At 44.5% G+C, this 18,081-nt stretch overlaps 1 protein-coding gene across 33 annotated transcripts in view; it reads right to left on the bottom strand.

The window, feature by feature from the left end:
• The window catches only part of TCF7L2 (transcription factor 7 like 2), a 194,524-nt gene that overhangs the window by 166,112 nt on the left and 10,331 nt on the right, over positions 1-18,081 (bottom strand). For 18 of the 33 annotated variants that reach the window (XM_046653550.1, XM_046653542.1, XM_046653548.1 and 15 more), the window contains exon 4: positions 15,136-15,204. The exons of the other annotated variants lie outside the window; for them this stretch is intronic. In XM_046653550.1, coding sequence (XP_046509506.1) covers positions 15,136-15,204 — 69 coding nt within the window. The remainder of the gene's footprint in view (positions 1-15,135; positions 15,205-18,081) is intronic. 33 annotated transcript variants of the gene reach the window in all.

Genomic DNA, 18,081 nt, shown 5'->3' with positions numbered 1-18,081 from the left:
TTTTATACCTCCCGAAGCCAAAAAGAGGGAGTGAGGATAAAAAAACCAGTCCATTGACGGAGAGCGCTTTCTGATTCCTCATATTTCACTCCAACGCTTCTGATTTTGGCCACTGAAAAGCTAAAGAAAGATAGCCATAAAAAGGGACAAATCTCCAAGGCCTTCCGCAGATGAGGAAGATCTGAACCGTACCTTCTGGAACCAGGAGGTGTTAAAGAAACTATGGCTGCTGTCAAGTCGATTGGGAGAATCAATGTCATTTCTTAACCACCATTGAGAATAAATCATTTTGGACAAGCGCCTTACTGCATCGCTGTTATCCAAGTTGAAGTGTGAACAGGCCTGAGTGCGCTGTCCGCTAACTGATTTCTTGCCTGGGAAGAGTCCCACCGGAAAGTTCCAGCGAGCCGACATGTATTGTGGCCATAGACTCAACTGCAGAGATGTGGCCAGTCACCCCATGGGTGCTGGGACCCCGGCGCCCCAGAGCAGTCAGCTTCCAATCACAGGTCCGGAAGGCCTCTTGTCCCTGCTAACCCACTAGTGCCGCTTGTCTCTGAGGCCAATGGGAGGAGGAGGGAGCTGTTACACGCTTATTACAAATTCAGACAAACAATAGCCTGACCACAGTGGCCCAAGGAAACTCCCTCATAAAGAAAGAAGTAAGTGTTATTAGGTTCGCAAGCAGGAGCCAGCCCTCTGCCTTTCAAGAACCGAAAAGGATGCCTTTTACATCTATTTTTTTTTAATGAAGTTAGAAGCAATAGAAATTTGACCACAGAAGAGAGCAGACATTACAACTAAAAGGCCACAAATTCCTGTCTTGCTGTCACTAATTTCATGCCCATCAGAAGCTGAATAATTCTAAGTCCAGTCTCCCCGATAGGGTTTTTTGTCTGCCCTCCCCGGGGAGATAAATTATGTCACAACACAGACTCTTTCACCCCAACGCTCTTCAAAAGGTATTCTGGCCTCCTGATTCAGCCCACTCTCTTACAGGAGAAATAACTCAAAACCAGATTATTTGGGGAAGGGGAGGGGGGAAGGGGGATGGGAAAGAAGAGCACAAAAAGATATGCAACACAACATATCGCCAACTTGTCAACCCGGCAAGAGTGCAGTAACAGTGCTGTCAGGGTGATCAACTGTCCCGGTTTGCCCGGGGCTGACGGGTTTCCTGGGACACCCTATTGCTAACAGTAATAACCCCATTAAACCTTTCTTACGGACCCAGCACTGAGCTAAACTGCTCTCACATAATCGCACAATAACCCGCATGGTAGGCAAGTCCTTTCATTAAACCCATTTTTCACAGATGAGAAAACAGAGGCACAGAGCAATTAAGTAATTTGCCCAATTTAAAGATCCAACTTTATGTTAAAAAAAAAAAAAGGTGGTAGAAATCAAATACTGAGACACAAAAAAGTTCATACTTTATGGGGAAATTCTGACCTGGAAACTAGTTAATGGGGAAAAAAATATTTCCTGCCAAAAGAGATGAGAGGAAAGCAGAGGAATCAGGGGAAATACACAGAACAGAAGATCAATCACAAGTTGGTCTAGATGTTTCCAAAATAGTCCTTCGAGGCCTTACATAAGTAGCACAAAAAGAGAGCAGCAGCCCCAGGTGGGGGTGCGTTTGACAGCTGAGGATCCAGGACGGGGACAATGGTGCCACAGCTACTTGCCAGGGCACCGGGGCCCACACGAGATCTTCATCCTGGGGCTCCCTTCCCCAGACTCCACGGGCAGGAGGCCTGGGCACCTCAGCTCCCAAGCAGCCAAATTCATGAGCTGGGATGGCAACTGGAAACCACAAACCACGAACCGAACCAGAAGTCAGACCGAAAGATAAAAACCCACGCTCACAGAAAAAGGTACGATAACAGAACCACTGAGGCCGAAATCAAAACCGTATCTGCTTTGCATCGAGCATGTGGTTTTGTGTGTGTACTTTCTACATATCAGCTCCTCGGCTCCCATCACGTGCGAGTCATCGCTGGGCTCCTTGAACGGCTATGCAAACCAGGGGGGCTGGAGAGGAACTTCGTGGCCAAAACTTCCAATAAGAGTGGAGGAAGGAAAGGCCGAACAACTCTCGCTTGTTACTATGAAATAAACAGCTGGCAATGGTGGAGCACCCAACCCCATCTACAGAAACAACTCTGCTGGGGCTTTTCCTAAACGTTCCGAAAATGACAAAATCATGTCACGTTTGTGGGGGGATGATAAGTACATTAGGCTTTAGTTTCGGATGGAGACAAACCGGCAAATTTAACCCAACGGAAAAGCCACCCAAGCAAAACACAGCTTTTTTTTTTTTTTCCTTTTTTTGAGGAAGGAGGGTTCTCTTCCAAGAAAAGGGGCCCACACCACATTATTGGAGCCTTTTCCTCGCTCAAGAATGCAAGCCCTGAGAGCCAAGTCTTCAGACACAAATGGCTTCACGAGTAAGGTCTTCTGTGGGGAGAGATTTGTCATCTGCTTTCACTCACCATTATGAAAATGTGACAACAGTGACAAGTTTCTTAAAACACACAAAACAAAATACGGTGCATGAAGCACACTGGTGGCTTGGTAAACACCCCTATAGCTTAGGGGCATTTTCGAAACTTCCTTTAAGTTCTCTTTCAAGAAAATGTGTATGTTGGGTCAGTGAATTTTTTAAAATTAACAGAGAAACTCTTGGTTTCCTCGGCAACGATTAAGAAATAAAAGCTGCTGGATTCCAGAATAAAAAAGTGACTGAAGACCAGGAAGAGGGAAGAGGGGAGGTCTGGTTTTGATTTTAAGGATAAGAATCACGTTCAGAACTTGGTGACTCTTGAAACACTCCTCAATCGAGACTTCTAGATGCCATATATCAATAAAGGCCTTACCTAGAACCTGATACCATAGGCAGGCTAATTTCTTAAATTCTACAGAAAATAATTTATTGAAAGCTAAAGAAATGATATTACCTCGCTATTTCAATTCTGTATCATATTTTAAGTATTCCTAGATTTTTTGCTATCTATTTATATCTTCAGATCTAAGCCAAAGGACAAAAATTCCTCTTTGCACACATTAGTGCAAGATGTTAACTCTGCTATAACACCAGAAAGCAACAAGTTAATCAAGAAAACCCCCTTCTAGAGCCTGAAAAGACTCAGCCCTAACACCACAGGCCATTCCGCCCACAAAGTGGATGCTTTCTTTTCCTTAAGAGTCTGTTCTCCATAAATCCCCTTATTCACCGCCTGCCCAAGTCACACTGTCTATACCCCACCCTCAGGAGTATAAATCTGACAACTGCTTTCAAGCCAAACCAGACAGAGCCCCCATAAAACTCATGGAATGCAAAGGATGCTCCTTCTTTCAGCGTAAAGACCCTCAGATTCGGAAGCACCTCTCAATATTTCTTCCAAGTTCACTTCACTACATGACGTACTTGTTCTGAAATGATCTGGAAGTCTACCATCAGGCAGGTCAAACTGAGGGCTACATATGCTGGCGGTTTGGGGTGGAAATAGTAGTTTAAATCATCTCAAAATGTTTTACCTAGATTCCACCAGTAAACTAGATTGCAATATTCAGATTCTCAGAATTCAGTGAAATGTTATTGTAAAGTCTTGTTTTTTTATTACCATCTCTTCTTGGTTCTTCAATTGAGCTGAAAGTCAGAGAAAGCCAGAAAGTAAACTCCTAACAAATCTGCCTCTGGGAGGAAAGACTCGCTGGGAAGGGACACTATGTCCACCACCACCCCACAAATTACAGAAAAACCCTCTAGGGCTGTAACCTCCATCTACACCCAGCACTCCCACTGCTTAGATTTATGGGTGCTGGGGCAAGGGTGCACAACCGTGAATTTCTTGGTGGTCCACGGTCAAGCTCCTTATGCCCTCCAGTCTTTTCAATTCTCCTTTCAACAAGCAAAGTCTCCAAGTCCAGTCCACCCCACAAAAGAAAAGAAAGAAGAAAACCTGCTAACCGAAAGAGAAAAACCAAACAGTAACTAGTCACCGGGGACTTTTATCAGCAAATCCCCAAATAAAATCTAAGATCATCCTTGGCAACACCCAACACTACAGAAGCAGGGGTAAAAGGTAAAATCCTAAGTTTTTACATAAAATCATAAAATTCTTGGGAATGCAAACTGCTGGGTGAAACGGGGATACGAGGTGCTTACAGATCCTAACGAGTTGGAGGTATGGGAAACACCAGTATTTAGCCCTGAAAGCTCCTTTTTTCTAAAGTTCAGTGTTTACATTCACCTCATCAGTATATACTGAGGGCCTACTATGTGCAAAGTGGGGTCACCACTCAGTAACTATTAAAAAGAAAAAAAAAATTTTTTTTTTTTCGAAGATTAGCCCTGAACTAACATCTGCTGCCAATCCTCTTCTTTTTGCTGAGGAAGACTGGCCCTGAGCTAACATCCGTGCCCATCTTCCTCTACTTTATATGTGGGATGCCTGCCACAGCATAGCTTTTGCCAAGCAGTGCCACGTCCGCACCTGGGATCCGAACCGGCGAACCCTGGGCCGCCAAAGAGGAACATGCGAACTTAACAGCTGCGCCACCGGGCCGGCCCCATAAACAACAAATTTTTAAGTAGACAAGACAGTCCAAACTCTTTCCAAATATGCATAATATATATATTTCAGAAAAATAATCCCCGACTGTTTTCCAATAGACAATCAAATGCCCCAAGATTATCGATTTAAATCTAGTTGTCCCTTTTCTTTCTATCTTTTAAATCATCATTGAGCAAAACTAAAGAGCATCTTCTAGGCCTCCTGTTCCGAGGCTTGGAAAAACCCAGAAGGGCATCAGGGGAAGGAAACACAGACAAGGAACCTCAAATTTCCTTTATATTTGGGACTGTCAATAGCATTTAGGAAAAACACCTCCTCCCATTTCTGCTTCATATGTCTTCCTTATTGGTTCATTTGCACAGCGCTGCTCTCCCCACGGCAGTGAGTACATCGTTTTGTCATTTCTGCCTTTCCCCGCCATTAGTGCAGGCTGCCGAGACGACACCCCAGCTGCCTCCCCAGAGCGGCTCGCAGCATCGGCGCATCCCTTTCCCCCGAGTGGTCCCCCCTTCGACTAATGTTCACCAACACTCATACATCATTCCCAAATTGGTCCAAATGAATTAAACACAGCTCTGCTTAACATTACGAGATTTAAATGGATTTTCTCTCTACAGGTCTGCCCCATAATTGGGTTTATCCATCTTGTTGAAGTACAGTTTACACTTGCTAACATCACGCCAATTCAAGCTACATTTTCTGCTCCAGTGGCAGGAGCAAGGCAGATTTGTCATCGGATCATAACAGGTAATTCAAACAACAATTAGTTTGATGACGGCCCGTATGTCACTGTCTGCTCCCAGCAGCCTGGCTCAAACTCGATGCTCTCTGTTCCTCAAGATGAATTGTCTTCACAATTCTTCAATTTCAATCATCAACAATGCTTACTGAATCAACTTAAAAAACTATTGACACACGACTACCTTCCCCACAGGGCAGCCTCACCAAAGCGCCAGTGAAAACAATGCTCCAGTCCCCCTAGCATGGGCTACCACCACACACACATCCATTTTCAAGCCTCGGACAATTTCTGATTTTCAACCAAAGCTATTTATCCTGGTGCCTCATCTCAATCTCAAAATTCAGGGATGCGCAAGGTTTGGGAATAGAAAGGAATGAATTCGCTTGTGTGGGCTCATCCATCCACAAGTAGGAAAACACATGTTTCATTTTTCTGAAGTCCCCTGCAGGAATTAATGACAATTGTCAAAGTCTGCGAAAACGTTACGATCCAATGGCTAACACTACTTTTTATTTTAAAAAAGAAAAAAAGACCCTAATACTACTTTTAAAAACCAACTAACCTCCAAGCATTTTGAAAATTAGAAGACAATCATATAAATATAAACCAGTCCAACCACGGTTACCCCATTGTTTGCGCGATGCCAGAGTCATTAAGACAGGGTCCAAACTCACACACTGAAGGAGAGCGGAAGTCAAAATATAAGACACCTGGGGAAGAACGTCAAGTTAACAAAAGGGATGAAAGTCTATCTCACATTATTTGGTTGACTACCCAAAAACAAGAAAATTATTATTGGCCTCTCCTGTTGTGAAAGGGGCTGTTATGAGAAAAATGCAAAAAGCCATCTCTAATACACATCCACCCCAATCTCATTTATGTAATCTGTTCCCTTTCTGCCCACAGTATGTATTATTTAAACCCAGTCACATCCCTTGTGGTAAACCTACTACATCCCGGGCATTCCTGCACCGTGCTAGATAAAGGGATACAGGAATGAGTAAGACACATCTCAGAAGAGCTTATATTCCAGTCAAATGTTACAAGGACTAGGCAGAATTTTTAAGTGACATAAGAGAAATGAAAACAGCAACCAACAGGAGTCATAAATCTTTGTTAGCCAGCAAAGATAGTCTAGGTTATCAAATTTATCATATGTGATGCTCTTGACAGGAAATAAAAAATATACAATGCATGTTGGGAGAAGGCATATTCTAAATCTGCAAACAAGTACTTCAGGTAGCTCTCCGTGGTAAAAACAGCAGCTTGCATTTATCAAAAGCACACTCCTATCGCCACTGCACTGCCCACCTCATTACACCCATTATCTCATTTAATCTCCAAACAACCTTCTCGAAACAGGTACTGCCAGTATCCCCACTTTACAGGTTAGGAAACTGAGGCTTGGCAGAACCAGGACCCCAACCCAGGTTATCTGACTCCAGAAACATGAGCTGAACCACCCACCTCCTCCCTGTAAAATGCAAAAGTAATGTCACTACAGCCTCAGCAGCAGGGTGCCAGGGGTTCTCAAACTGGGGGCAAGTTGGATCTGCGGGGGACATCTGGCAAGGTCTAGAGACATTTTTGGCTGTGACATTCTTGTTGGATGCTAGTGGCATGGATAGGGTACAAGCCACGATGGTTCTCAACAATGCACAGGACAGGCCCCTGTGCAACACAGAACTATCCAACCCAAAGTGTCCAGAGCGCTGAGACTGAGAAACGTTGCATGAAGCCATCCTATCTCATCCAGCCTCCACTACCAACCAAAGACATGCTCATTTCCAGTCCAGGCCCCGATTGGTGGAGAAGCTCTTGAGCAGACAGTTTTCCCAGTTATATCCCTTAAAAAACTGGGGTTTTATGAAGATGCTTCAAAGAGTCCACAAATGTTTGATTCTAACATTTCTTTTTATAACATGTTATAGATAGAGAGAGATATAGTACATGTATCTACTTTTAAGCTTTACATATTTTTTAAATTTCAATGCATCATTCATTAAATATTAAACACACTGCCAACCAGCCAGTGGTTTTGGTGGAACCCTCCAGAATAACGGTCTGCTGCCGTTTCTGTTTAATTGAAGAGTATGCTGAGATTTCAAGGTTCAGGACTGTTCTAAAAAAATTTTGCCACCACTTATCTATCTGATCGGGATTTGATACCATGCAACCAAACCAAACTCCAGAAACAAATTAAGTGCTAAGCTTGATAAGCCTGCAAATGTCAGTCAGAACCCACTTAGAAATTTCTACACTTAGCTAAATGGCCTCATGATTCTCAGGGACTTTAATAAAAAGTAAATAGTATAAAGTGCAAGGTATAGAGCTACTAAGAAAATGCAAGCAGCTGACTGCCACCGATCAGACCTCTATACCTACTCGCTGTGGCCCATAAGGGGGACGCATGTGGCTGAGAGAAGAGTTGTTTTCATTCTTTCCGGTTGTTCTTGTCAAGGACCATCAGACATCCTCTCTGCATCCTTACCAGCTCTCTGACAAAGCATGCAGGCTGGGCCCCAAGTGCCTTAACATGGTGGAGAATGAACAGACGCAAATATCTCAACTCATACAAATACAATGATACAATTATAACACATTTAGTTTAAAAATGACATAAGTAACAACGGTAAAGCTAGGTTGTTTTATTTTATCTGGCCAATGTAATGCAACTGCTATTGGCTTAGACAAGACGAGAACTTCTTGAAAGACAGACACAAAGCCGAGCTGGACTCCTGGATTCTTGTGCTGGGCCTGTTTTCCACCAAGTTGTGGGACCTCAGGCAAACCAACTCGCCTCTTCGCAGCTCAGTTTCCTTGCCTTTTGAAATGGACCCTACCTTTGCTCCACTCCAAGAGAGGTCTGGGGCCCCGAGCATCAACATCCCTTGGGAGTCTGTGAGAAATGCAGAATATCGGGCCCCGCCCTGGAACTCTGAATCCAAATCTGCATTTTAGCGGCATGCCCTGGAAGTCTGAGCAGGACCAGACTGCCAGGCCCCTCCACTTCAGGGTTCCGTAGCCCCTTTCACAAGACAGCAGATTCCCACTTTCTCTCTCTGGTACTGACTAACTCAGGGGACAGTGACCATGGCTGACGACCTGTTAATGAAATGTTTGCAAAATAGAGACTCCTACCATTGAGCAGACATCCTTGAGAACTCTGAAAGTAACTAGACTCTTCTCCCCCGAGGAAAGAAGTCAAGCTAAAAACAAATAGACAGACTTCACAACAGTTGTTCTCTAAGGAGACTACGTGCATAAGCATCATCCAAAGAGTGAGGAAGGGGTGCAGATTCCAGGATCCCCTAGACTGGTGTTCCTCAACCCCGCGAGCACATTAAAATCACCTGGGAAGCTTTTTAGAAACAGGGACGTCCAAGCCGCATACCCCAGAGATCCCGATCCAGGTGGGCTGGGGCGCAGTATGGTCCTGAGCATTGTTTTTAATGCTCCCCAGCGCACTGGAATGTGCAGCCAGAGTTGGGAACCACAGCCCTAGTCCAGAGGTTCTCCAAGTGCTGTCGCCAGAGAAAGGACATCAACATAACCTGACTTGTTAAAGCGGCAGCGTGGGGACTCAGCCTGGACCGACGTACGGAACAGGAAACTCTGCGGGTGGGGCCCGATCTGCATCTTAAACCCTCCGGGTGATGCTTGCTCAGGTTTGTGAAACACTGACCCAGTCCTAAGGAATGGAAGTCTCCAAGGAGTAAAACCCAGGATTCTGCATCTCCGAGTAGCTCCCAGGGCGTTCCTTTGTATGCAGCCCAGAGAGCTGGTTGGTCACCAGTGCTTCAGGAAGCCCCCGGACCCTCCCGAGCATTACTTTGAGCAGACAGTAGTTAGCATCCGGCTCCGGTACAGTCACTCTCCAGTCTGACTGCCCAGGTTTGAATCCTAATTCCTTGATCTTGGGCAAAATATCTCAGGTATCTGAGTCTCCATTTCCGCCTTTACAAAATGGGGATAATGGGACAATAACAGTAACTACACCTTTTGTGTTTCCTCCTGTGTTGTTATGAAGAATCAATAAATAATTCACATGCAGCACTCACCACCAGACCCAATGCATGAGGAGAATTCAATAAGCATAAGCTGCTATTATTATCAACTGTTGTTATTGCCTCTGACCCCTAGGACCAAGCAGATTGTTGTCCAAGCTACTCTTTCATAAACAAAGACACGCCTCTTCTTGAGCCTTGCAGAAGGATCTGGCTCTCTTCACATAACCGTGGAGAAGGAAGGGCCTTTTAAAAGCTCATGGGAACCTCAGGCAGTGTAGCTTCTCACTCAAAATGAGAAAAAGTTATCCTGATCGAGTACCTGACCATCCCTCACTTTTTATTCAGTATGTGAAAATGACTGAGCAGCCAGTAAAATGATCAATCGACTGATTTCAGAAGATTCTAGGGCAGCAATTCTCAAACTTTAGTAGGCTGGAAATCAGATGCCGCCCCCCCCACCCCCGTTTAAAAATGCAAAGTCCTAAAGGCACCCAAAACCTACTCAGTCAGACCAAGGGGAGGGAGGTGCTTAGAAGCAGTGTTTAAAACATCACCAGAATTCAGGCTCTGTGAGAGCAAGGAATTCTGTCTGCTTTTCTCACTGATGAATCTCCCAGGGGCCTGGCGCACAATAAAGTAGATGCACAATAAAGATTTCTGAATGAATGAGTGAACACTCTGAAGTGTGGACTTAAATTAGACAATTAAAGCTCACCACTGCAGCAAATGAACGAACCTTCTGAATGAGTTAACTGGCGTCCACAGGCTTTGTCAAACTACTCTAGTGAAATGACATCTGTGTGTGTGTGTCTCTCTCTCACATACACACACACACACTCATTCTTTGTGGAAAGTGGACATGAAATCTCACAGCCAGGTCTAGGGATGGACTTAAAGGAAGAATGAGGAAGCGACTGCATCAAGAACTGCAGTTGTTTCTGGAAGTTCCTCCAATGAGCCCAGATTTGCTCCTCAACCGAGACAGCAAATCCTCAGGAGAACTGAGAAGCCAGGGAACTTGTGTTGAGAGGACAGGCCTGGAACACAAGAGACTCCCAGGAGAAACGTGAAGTGGGGTAAAGCCAGGAGCCCTCTCAGACATCCAGCCAAATGCCCTGGCACCAATCTCTGGCCATTTCTATCAGGAAGGCCAAGGGTCCACTTGGGCAAAGAGATGGACTCCAAGCCACAGCGCCTCAGGAATCTTAACAATTTTAAGACACAGACAAGACAAAACATCAATTCACATCCAAGAATAAGGGACCAATAGGGGGCCAGGACGCTCTCCAGTTTTCAACCTACTCTCCTTGACTCCAGAAAGAACCCAGGCCCTGAAGGAGGGTCCACGGGGCCTTACTGAATCATGGCGGACAAGTTCGAAGACCAAGAGGAAGGGGTGTGCTTTGGTAAAACTCAGATGGGAACTTGTAAGCCTGAGGGCAAGAGGGGAAAGCAAAACACACTGCCGAGTCTCCACTGCTCAGCTGTGTAAACAAATAAAATGGCCCATTTCTTCTGGATCCTCTCCTAGTTGTCTTTGCGCACACACACAAGCGTGTGCACACACACACAAAGCACTTCACATCTTAAAAGGAAAACAACCAAGAAAGGTCCACACAGTTTGTTTTTGCTGTGCGTGGAGTTTTTTTTCCTAAATCACATCTGACTTGGTGTTAAAACATCAACCTTTGGCCAAAATACTCTTAAAACAAAGGCTTAATTGGTTCTAAAGTAACCCTTCTGAAAATGAAGGGAAACATCTTCTGTGGGTCTTGACCTTGATTCCAGCACTGCTCTTGGGGCTGGAATAATGAGGAGTGGAGGAGTGTGGGAAGAGCTCTCTTCAGGGAGGCAACAGAGATGCCTAAACATTTACCCACAATCACCTGCAGGGCAGCCCTGCAAAACCTCTTCCCAGGTTAATGGACACGGTGGGAGGAGTTCCTAGGAGCTGGGGCCTGAAGCCAACCACTGTGTGAAGGAGCCTAGGCCAATCGGCCTCCGATCACACCTACATCATTTTACTGCCCCTCCTCCCCCCGCCCCCACGGTTTACTCACATGCCCAACATGCACTATGCTAGCGCATTTCAGCGACAACACTTGAAATCCAGTGTTCAAGTATCTCTCAAAAGATCAAGGCAAAGCTAAACACACCTATTGCCCTATGCCTCTCCAAGCCCACTCCTGCATATGAACAGGAAAAATGGAAACATACCCTCCTCCAAAAGATGTGGGTGAGACTGTTATTAGGGCCTTATTCATAGCAGCAGAAAATTGGAAGCAATCCAAATATCCAGTAACACAGAAAGAACACGCATTGGGCAATATTCTAATATTCCTACGTGGAATACTATGTAGCGATAAAAAAGAGCAAATATTGCTACACACAGTAACAGGGATGAAACTCACAGACATAACGCTGAGTGAGGCCAGACATGAAACAGTATATTCTGTACAATCCAATTTCTAAGAAGCTAAAAAAAAAAGGCAAAAATAATCCATAGTGATAGATAAAACTAATCCATGGTGAGAATTTTTGTTGGAAGTGGGGGAAGCTGTAGGACCAGGAAGAGAAGGGAAAATGCAAGACTTCTGGAGAATTTCTATACTCTTTATCAGGGGCCAGCAAACTACAGCCTGTGGGCCAAATCCAGCCACTGTCTGATTATATACATAAAGTTTTATTGAGACACAGCCACACTTACTCCTTTAGGTATTATTCTGGGCTGCTTTCGCACCACAACAGCAAAGTTGAGTAGTTGCCATTGAGATCATATGGCCCACAAAGCCTAAAATATTTACTATCTGGCCTTTTACAGGAAAAGTGTCCGAACCCCATTCTATATATTCATTTGGGTGATGATTTCATGGATGCTCGCAAATATAAAAAGTTCATCCACCTCTCCACTAAAGCCCTGTGTATTGCACTGTATTTACATTGTATTTCAATGAAACGCCTTAAAAGTCAAGGGAGTTAAATAACTATGTCTAACTATGCCTTTTAATTTTCATTCCAATTCTATTTGTGTTAAGCATGTAGGGAGAATTGGCCACTATGTACTCCTGTCTTTTCAAAACTGTGAAGAGTTAGGAGGTTGTGAAAAGTGGGGAAGATCTCAACAGCAATTGATACTGTGTCCAAACCTTTTACAAGAACATGGCAATGTCTACAGAACCACCCAGAGGCCATTCATACAAATGGTGCACTTGGCCAAGTCCTGAGATTACAGGAGGGATGGGAGGGAAAGGGGTAAGAATCTCATGTGATGCACGGTGTCATACTACGAGGTTATTTTAGGATGTAGCTTAGGAGAGCAACAAGCTCAGCTCATATTGAAATACAGTATTTATTAAGGTTAAACAGTTTTAAGTTTCCAGGGAAGAAAATTCTGCCCCACCAATCACGCTGCATTTAAGCCTTAAATTGCAGACTGCAGCGAAGGGAAAATGCCTGCTCCACTCCACACCAAAGCAGGGCCACCCTTTCCTCGAACCCCCACATCGCTGCTGAGCCGCCATGTGCTTTGGGAACAATTTTATTGTGTCTGAGGCTTCCTCTTTTTTCCCTTTGCTTCTTTTGTTTTGTTTTTTTGCCATTTATCCTTTGATGATCAAACTAAAATTACAGCTAGCTGCCACTTGGCTTGGCCTTGTCCTGGTCTAGCAGAGATTGGGAGAGAATGAACACTGAAAGCATGCCGGTGTTGGGTCTCTAATAAAATGTCTCTCTGTTTGCCCACATGGGCATCAAGCCTTAGCAAATAGAAGCAGGGGAGAACAATACTACCTGTTCATGGAGAAATAGTAATAGTTTCAGTCCTCCAAACAATGAGCTCTGTAATTTACTCCATCTTCCTCCTGAGAAAGAGCTTCACATGGCCTGCACCGTGCCAGGTGGTTTGGAGAAAGACGAACTGCTCGGCCTAACAAGGGACGCTTCAGCAACGGGTGTAAAGACGCAACAGCTGGTCTGGTCTCGGCTGGTCTCCCAGTGACATGGCCCCAGCCAGCCTTTCCACACCAAGATAGGGATCACCATGCTACTCAACCTCAACAATTCCCACACCCCAGGCAACAGGATTTTCCAGCACTCCACGGACTGTAGTAGGCCTCAGGACACTATCTGTTCATCCATCCATTCACGCAGAGTCAGAGTTTGGGCTTGTTCTCTAACCAAGCCCTGAGTCTAAACCATACTCTGGGAGCAAGGTTCACCATGCTGTCAATCAAATGGAAGAAGGGTCCACCAGGAAATGTGCCAGCAAGGACAACTGCAGCATCAGTTAAAGAACCAGGCCTGAAAATATCTGGGGATGGAGGGACTGATCAAGAGTTGCACTTTCCCCTAAAACACAAAGCTCAGCTGCAGACGTAATCAAAATATTTTTTTTAAAAAGTGACGGTGGCCTTGATATGAGCACAAAAATATCAGGTATCAGGGATCCACCAAATAAAACTGTCTGCTGAGTCATACTTTCCACTGGTGGAATAATTCACCATTTACCTGGGGATAAGGGCTATTCAAAGTCTTATCCAGGAAGATGCAGAGTGGACACAGCAGAGCTACAAAGATGCGATGTGGCTGGGGTTCCATGAGACCACATACACATACACACGTCGTCTGCAAGGGGTAACTACAAGTAAGGGAGCAATGGTCTAACCAACCAACAGCCACTCCCAAGACGAGAAGACCCAAGAGGCAGACTTGAACACAACCACCGGTTTCAAAAGTCTCCCTTCAAAGGGTTAAACCAGAAGACTCAAGAAGTTTCAGTATCATTAGTGACACCACGAGGTACATCCATCCTGGAAAGGCTAGGCAAGGCCAGGCAGACAGACGAAAATCGTATTAGTCTGCTCTCCCTCCACGATTGCATTCTGTTGGCATCAGTTCAGCTCTGAGTCTATATTAGTCCCTGATTTGTTTAATTAGCCTTTGGATTTAAGAGAATGGCAGCACGACGTAAGCAGGAAACAAGACCCTCAGCAGAAGCTGGGATCCAGGTTGCATATATCAACAGGTCCAAGAGAAATCAACATTTCAGGACAATCAGCTCAAAAGTGATATTCTTAGCACCACTCAACATGAGTTTGATCCACCAGAAATAACTCTCTGGCTTCCCCACAGCCTCCTCTCCCATCTCCCCCCCTCCTTAATTCTTCTTGTTCACATTCTGTCGCCTCATTTTACTCCCAATTTAAGACCCCTGTAAGAAGAAAACAGTAGCCAGGCTGGGGTCTGTGTGCCGTTTATGCCTGATCATGAAATTCTTGGGGCTGGCCCCTGGCTGAGTGATTAAGTTCTCGCGCTCCGCTGCAGGCGGCCCAGTGTTTCGTTGGTTCGAATCCTGGGCGCGGACATGGCACTGCTCATCAGACCACGCTGAGGCAGCGTCCCACATGCCACATCCAGAAGGACTCACAACGAAGAATATACAACTATGTACTGGGGGGCTTTGGGGAGAAAAAGGAAAAAAATAAAATCTTAAAAAAAAAAAAGAAATTCTTAACAAAAAACACAGGCTTCTCTGTCCTTCCCTATCTTTAAACCATTTCAGCAGGATTTCTTCTGCTCTTGTTTTCTCTTTGCTTCCCACCTCCCCCAATGAATCAACCACCACCACCAACATCATCACCACCATCATCATTGCCACCATCATCAGCATCACCACCATCATCATCACCACCATCATCATCATCATTACCATTATCATCTGGGCTGGGGGAAGGGGCAGAGAATAAAAGATACAAGAGACCTACATATTGACAATTCAAGCTTCAGGATCTCTTGCATTTCCTACCTGAATTGCAATCTGGTGTTCAATCGTTTTGTACGCAGAGTAATGTGTGCTCCCGGACTGAAAATGGAGCTGTAGAAAGAAACCAAATCAAAGCGTTCTGCTTATGTCACAAACTACAAGAAAACATCTTAAGCAGTTTATGAATAGCAGACAAACCTTCCCAGATTGAACTGCAGCCTTGGCATTCAATCAAGACCTGTGTATTTTTATTTGTGGCTATGAATAAGATGATCATAATCATCTAAGGTAAAGTTTAAAAAAAAAGAAAACGTCTATTCAATAAGCAAAAAGGGAGGGGGGGAGAGGGCCAGGAGTGAGAAATCAATGACACGGAAAGGAAACACGGACGCCCATTAAGACGTAAAGGAAGCCAGTGTGCTCAGCAGGATGCTGCAGAAAAATTAACTATGAGCTGCTAAAAGTCGTCAGAATTGCGACATGTAGGTGAGAGGAAGAGGTTGTGAGAGAAAGGATTATGAGAAGCCAGGAGACTGCGACAGGTACAAGCCCCCCAAGGGTCTAATAACTGGGCTCTTGCTCTCAAACACAATTCTATTTTGGGGAAAACAAATGTGTCAGGCAGAATTCAGGGGCCACCCGATGCCTTATACATTCTTTCACAATGACTAAGCTATCTGTCACAGGACAGCTTGGTAGCCCGAACTCTAGGAATCCACACTTCCCCAAAGAGGGAGCCAGCCGCTGCCAAGAGCCACCAAGTTTGCTCAAGACCACCTATTCAGTGGTCCCTGGGGGGAATGTACATCCCTGGTTCACCCAGACCCTCTAGAGCAGAATGCTCAAGTCTCTCCCAGGCCTTGCCCTCTGAAGCCCTGCAGACCCTCGGTCAAAGAAGTGGGGATCCCCACGAGAAAGGAATACCAAGACTCCCCATCAAATAATTCTTCTCCTAAATCACAGTTGTTAATCTTGGGATCCTATCTATTGGGAAAATAAACACCATCTGCTGATCCATTTTATAAACAATGCGACAATGACTAAAGGATCTCAACAAAACTAAAAATGCATTTTAATTCTCGATACCCGAACAAATGAGGACGAGTCAGGTGGTCCTAGGAAATCGCTGCCCGTTCCCAGCGTAGCAACAGGCAAATCAGCTGCATTTCCAAACATGGATCTGTATTATAATAAACTATTGCTATTCCCATTGTTAAATGATTACTATTACCAGAACACTCTCATAGAGCAGAGTGTAACCCAGCCTGCAAGAGAGTTTCAGACCCAATGGTTTTGTATCCTCCTCCCTGCAAGAAAAATTATTCAGTCCATACAGGTTTTCACAAAAAGAAAAGAAGGAAAAAAAAAAGAAATTTACATAAGGACTTTAGAACCAACTCAAAATAAACCCAACACAGTAGTAATCAAATTTTTAAAAAAACAGTCTAAATCCATATCGCTGACGGGATAAGGCTGTAACTCCCCATTTTAGGATACAGTGGGTTCTGAGATCACTTCACCTATTCCAAATAAACAAACAAAAACACTGCCTATATATATTATGAGACTGCTTGCCCCCAAACGTAATATTAATCAAAGTTAAAAGGGGGCGCAAAACAGGTGGGCTCCCAAAAAATATTTCTTGACCTGTCAAAGCAGAGTAATGAACCACACTCCCAAAAACAAGAAAAGATGATGAACGCTGAGCCACTGAAGACCTGCCCCACAGGCACACAGCCCCCCAAACACACTCAGGAGCAGTTCATCTCAAGTGAATCAAGGAAAAGGCAAGATGAATTTGTACCCTTTGGCCCCTGTCCTTTTTGTGAAAACCGCCAGTCAGTAAGCATAGATTGCACTAATTACTGTGACAATTCTGCATCATGTTAAAACAACTTTTGTGCAAGGGACAGGTTCCTCTGCGAGTTTGGAATTCTTGGCCTGAGAGCAGCTCTTGTCTGGGGGGGGGGAGGTTGGGGGGATGCCTCTCCTTCTAAGCACAGAAGGCAACACTAACAACTTGTCCCCCTTTTCAGCTGGTTTTATTCTCCTTTTTTCCAACTGCCTGATTCAGAGCTTAATGAAAACTTGTCCAAGCTTTTCTTCCCACAAACCCTGCGGAGCCCAAGGCAATCTGTACTCAGGGTAACCACAGGAATCTCATATTGTCAATTAAAATTGAATGGACACCTGATAACTAAGTATATGTCGTGGAAACAAAATTTCATATAATCACAGTCTTATGAATAAATTAACGAAATTGTGGCTAATCCAAATTCAATTTGCACTTGTCCAGCTCCATTCTTAATCTTAACGTTCACCACTACCCACACAACAACGCACCCCGGAGAGAAGGCTGCAATTAAAACAGTAAAAATCCAGCGGCAAAGTCCTTAAGACTCTAGTAGGACAAAGTTAATTTAACCTTCACACACACCGTTCTAACACCCCCAAGCAATGTAACTTTCCTCCTCAGGTGTCCAGCCACACAGAACACCCTCCACCAGCTCATAAATACACACAGCCCAAGCTCCCATCAGATCTTTACTCCCAGCCAGTAACCACTATATTGGAGAGATTCTGAGCTCAACTTCCCCCAGCTCCAGCGACAAAGCCTGACAATTTTCTCGTGTCTCCTTTGGATTTCCACCCCCTCTCTTCTCCAATACTCTTTTCTAAAACACACACTTTCAACTGCTTTTCCCTTCCCTGTAAAACACAAAGATGCCTTGTTCATTATAGTCTAGCTTTTTAAAACAAAGATAAAATACAGGAACGCAGTAAGAACTTGGCACTCTCAACTGGAACAATAATTTATTTATATCTCTGTAAAAAGCTTTAAGGAAGGAGAGAACAAGACATGGTTGGCCCTTTATTTTTTGGAAGATGAGGGGAGGTTGAGAGATCCAGGACAAGACAGCTATCTAAGGCTTACTGGGTTTAAGAACCAAGTTCCCACCTGCCTCAACTCTTGGGACCGCCCTGCTC

Source organism: Equus quagga, chromosome 2, assembly GCF_021613505.1.
Source record: "Equus quagga isolate Etosha38 chromosome 2, UCLA_HA_Equagga_1.0, whole genome shotgun sequence".
Classification (NCBI taxonomy): domain Eukaryota; kingdom Metazoa; phylum Chordata; class Mammalia; order Perissodactyla; family Equidae; genus Equus; species Equus quagga.
Note: the sequence above shows the minus strand (reverse complement) of the source record. Positions and strands in the feature narration are given on the sequence as shown.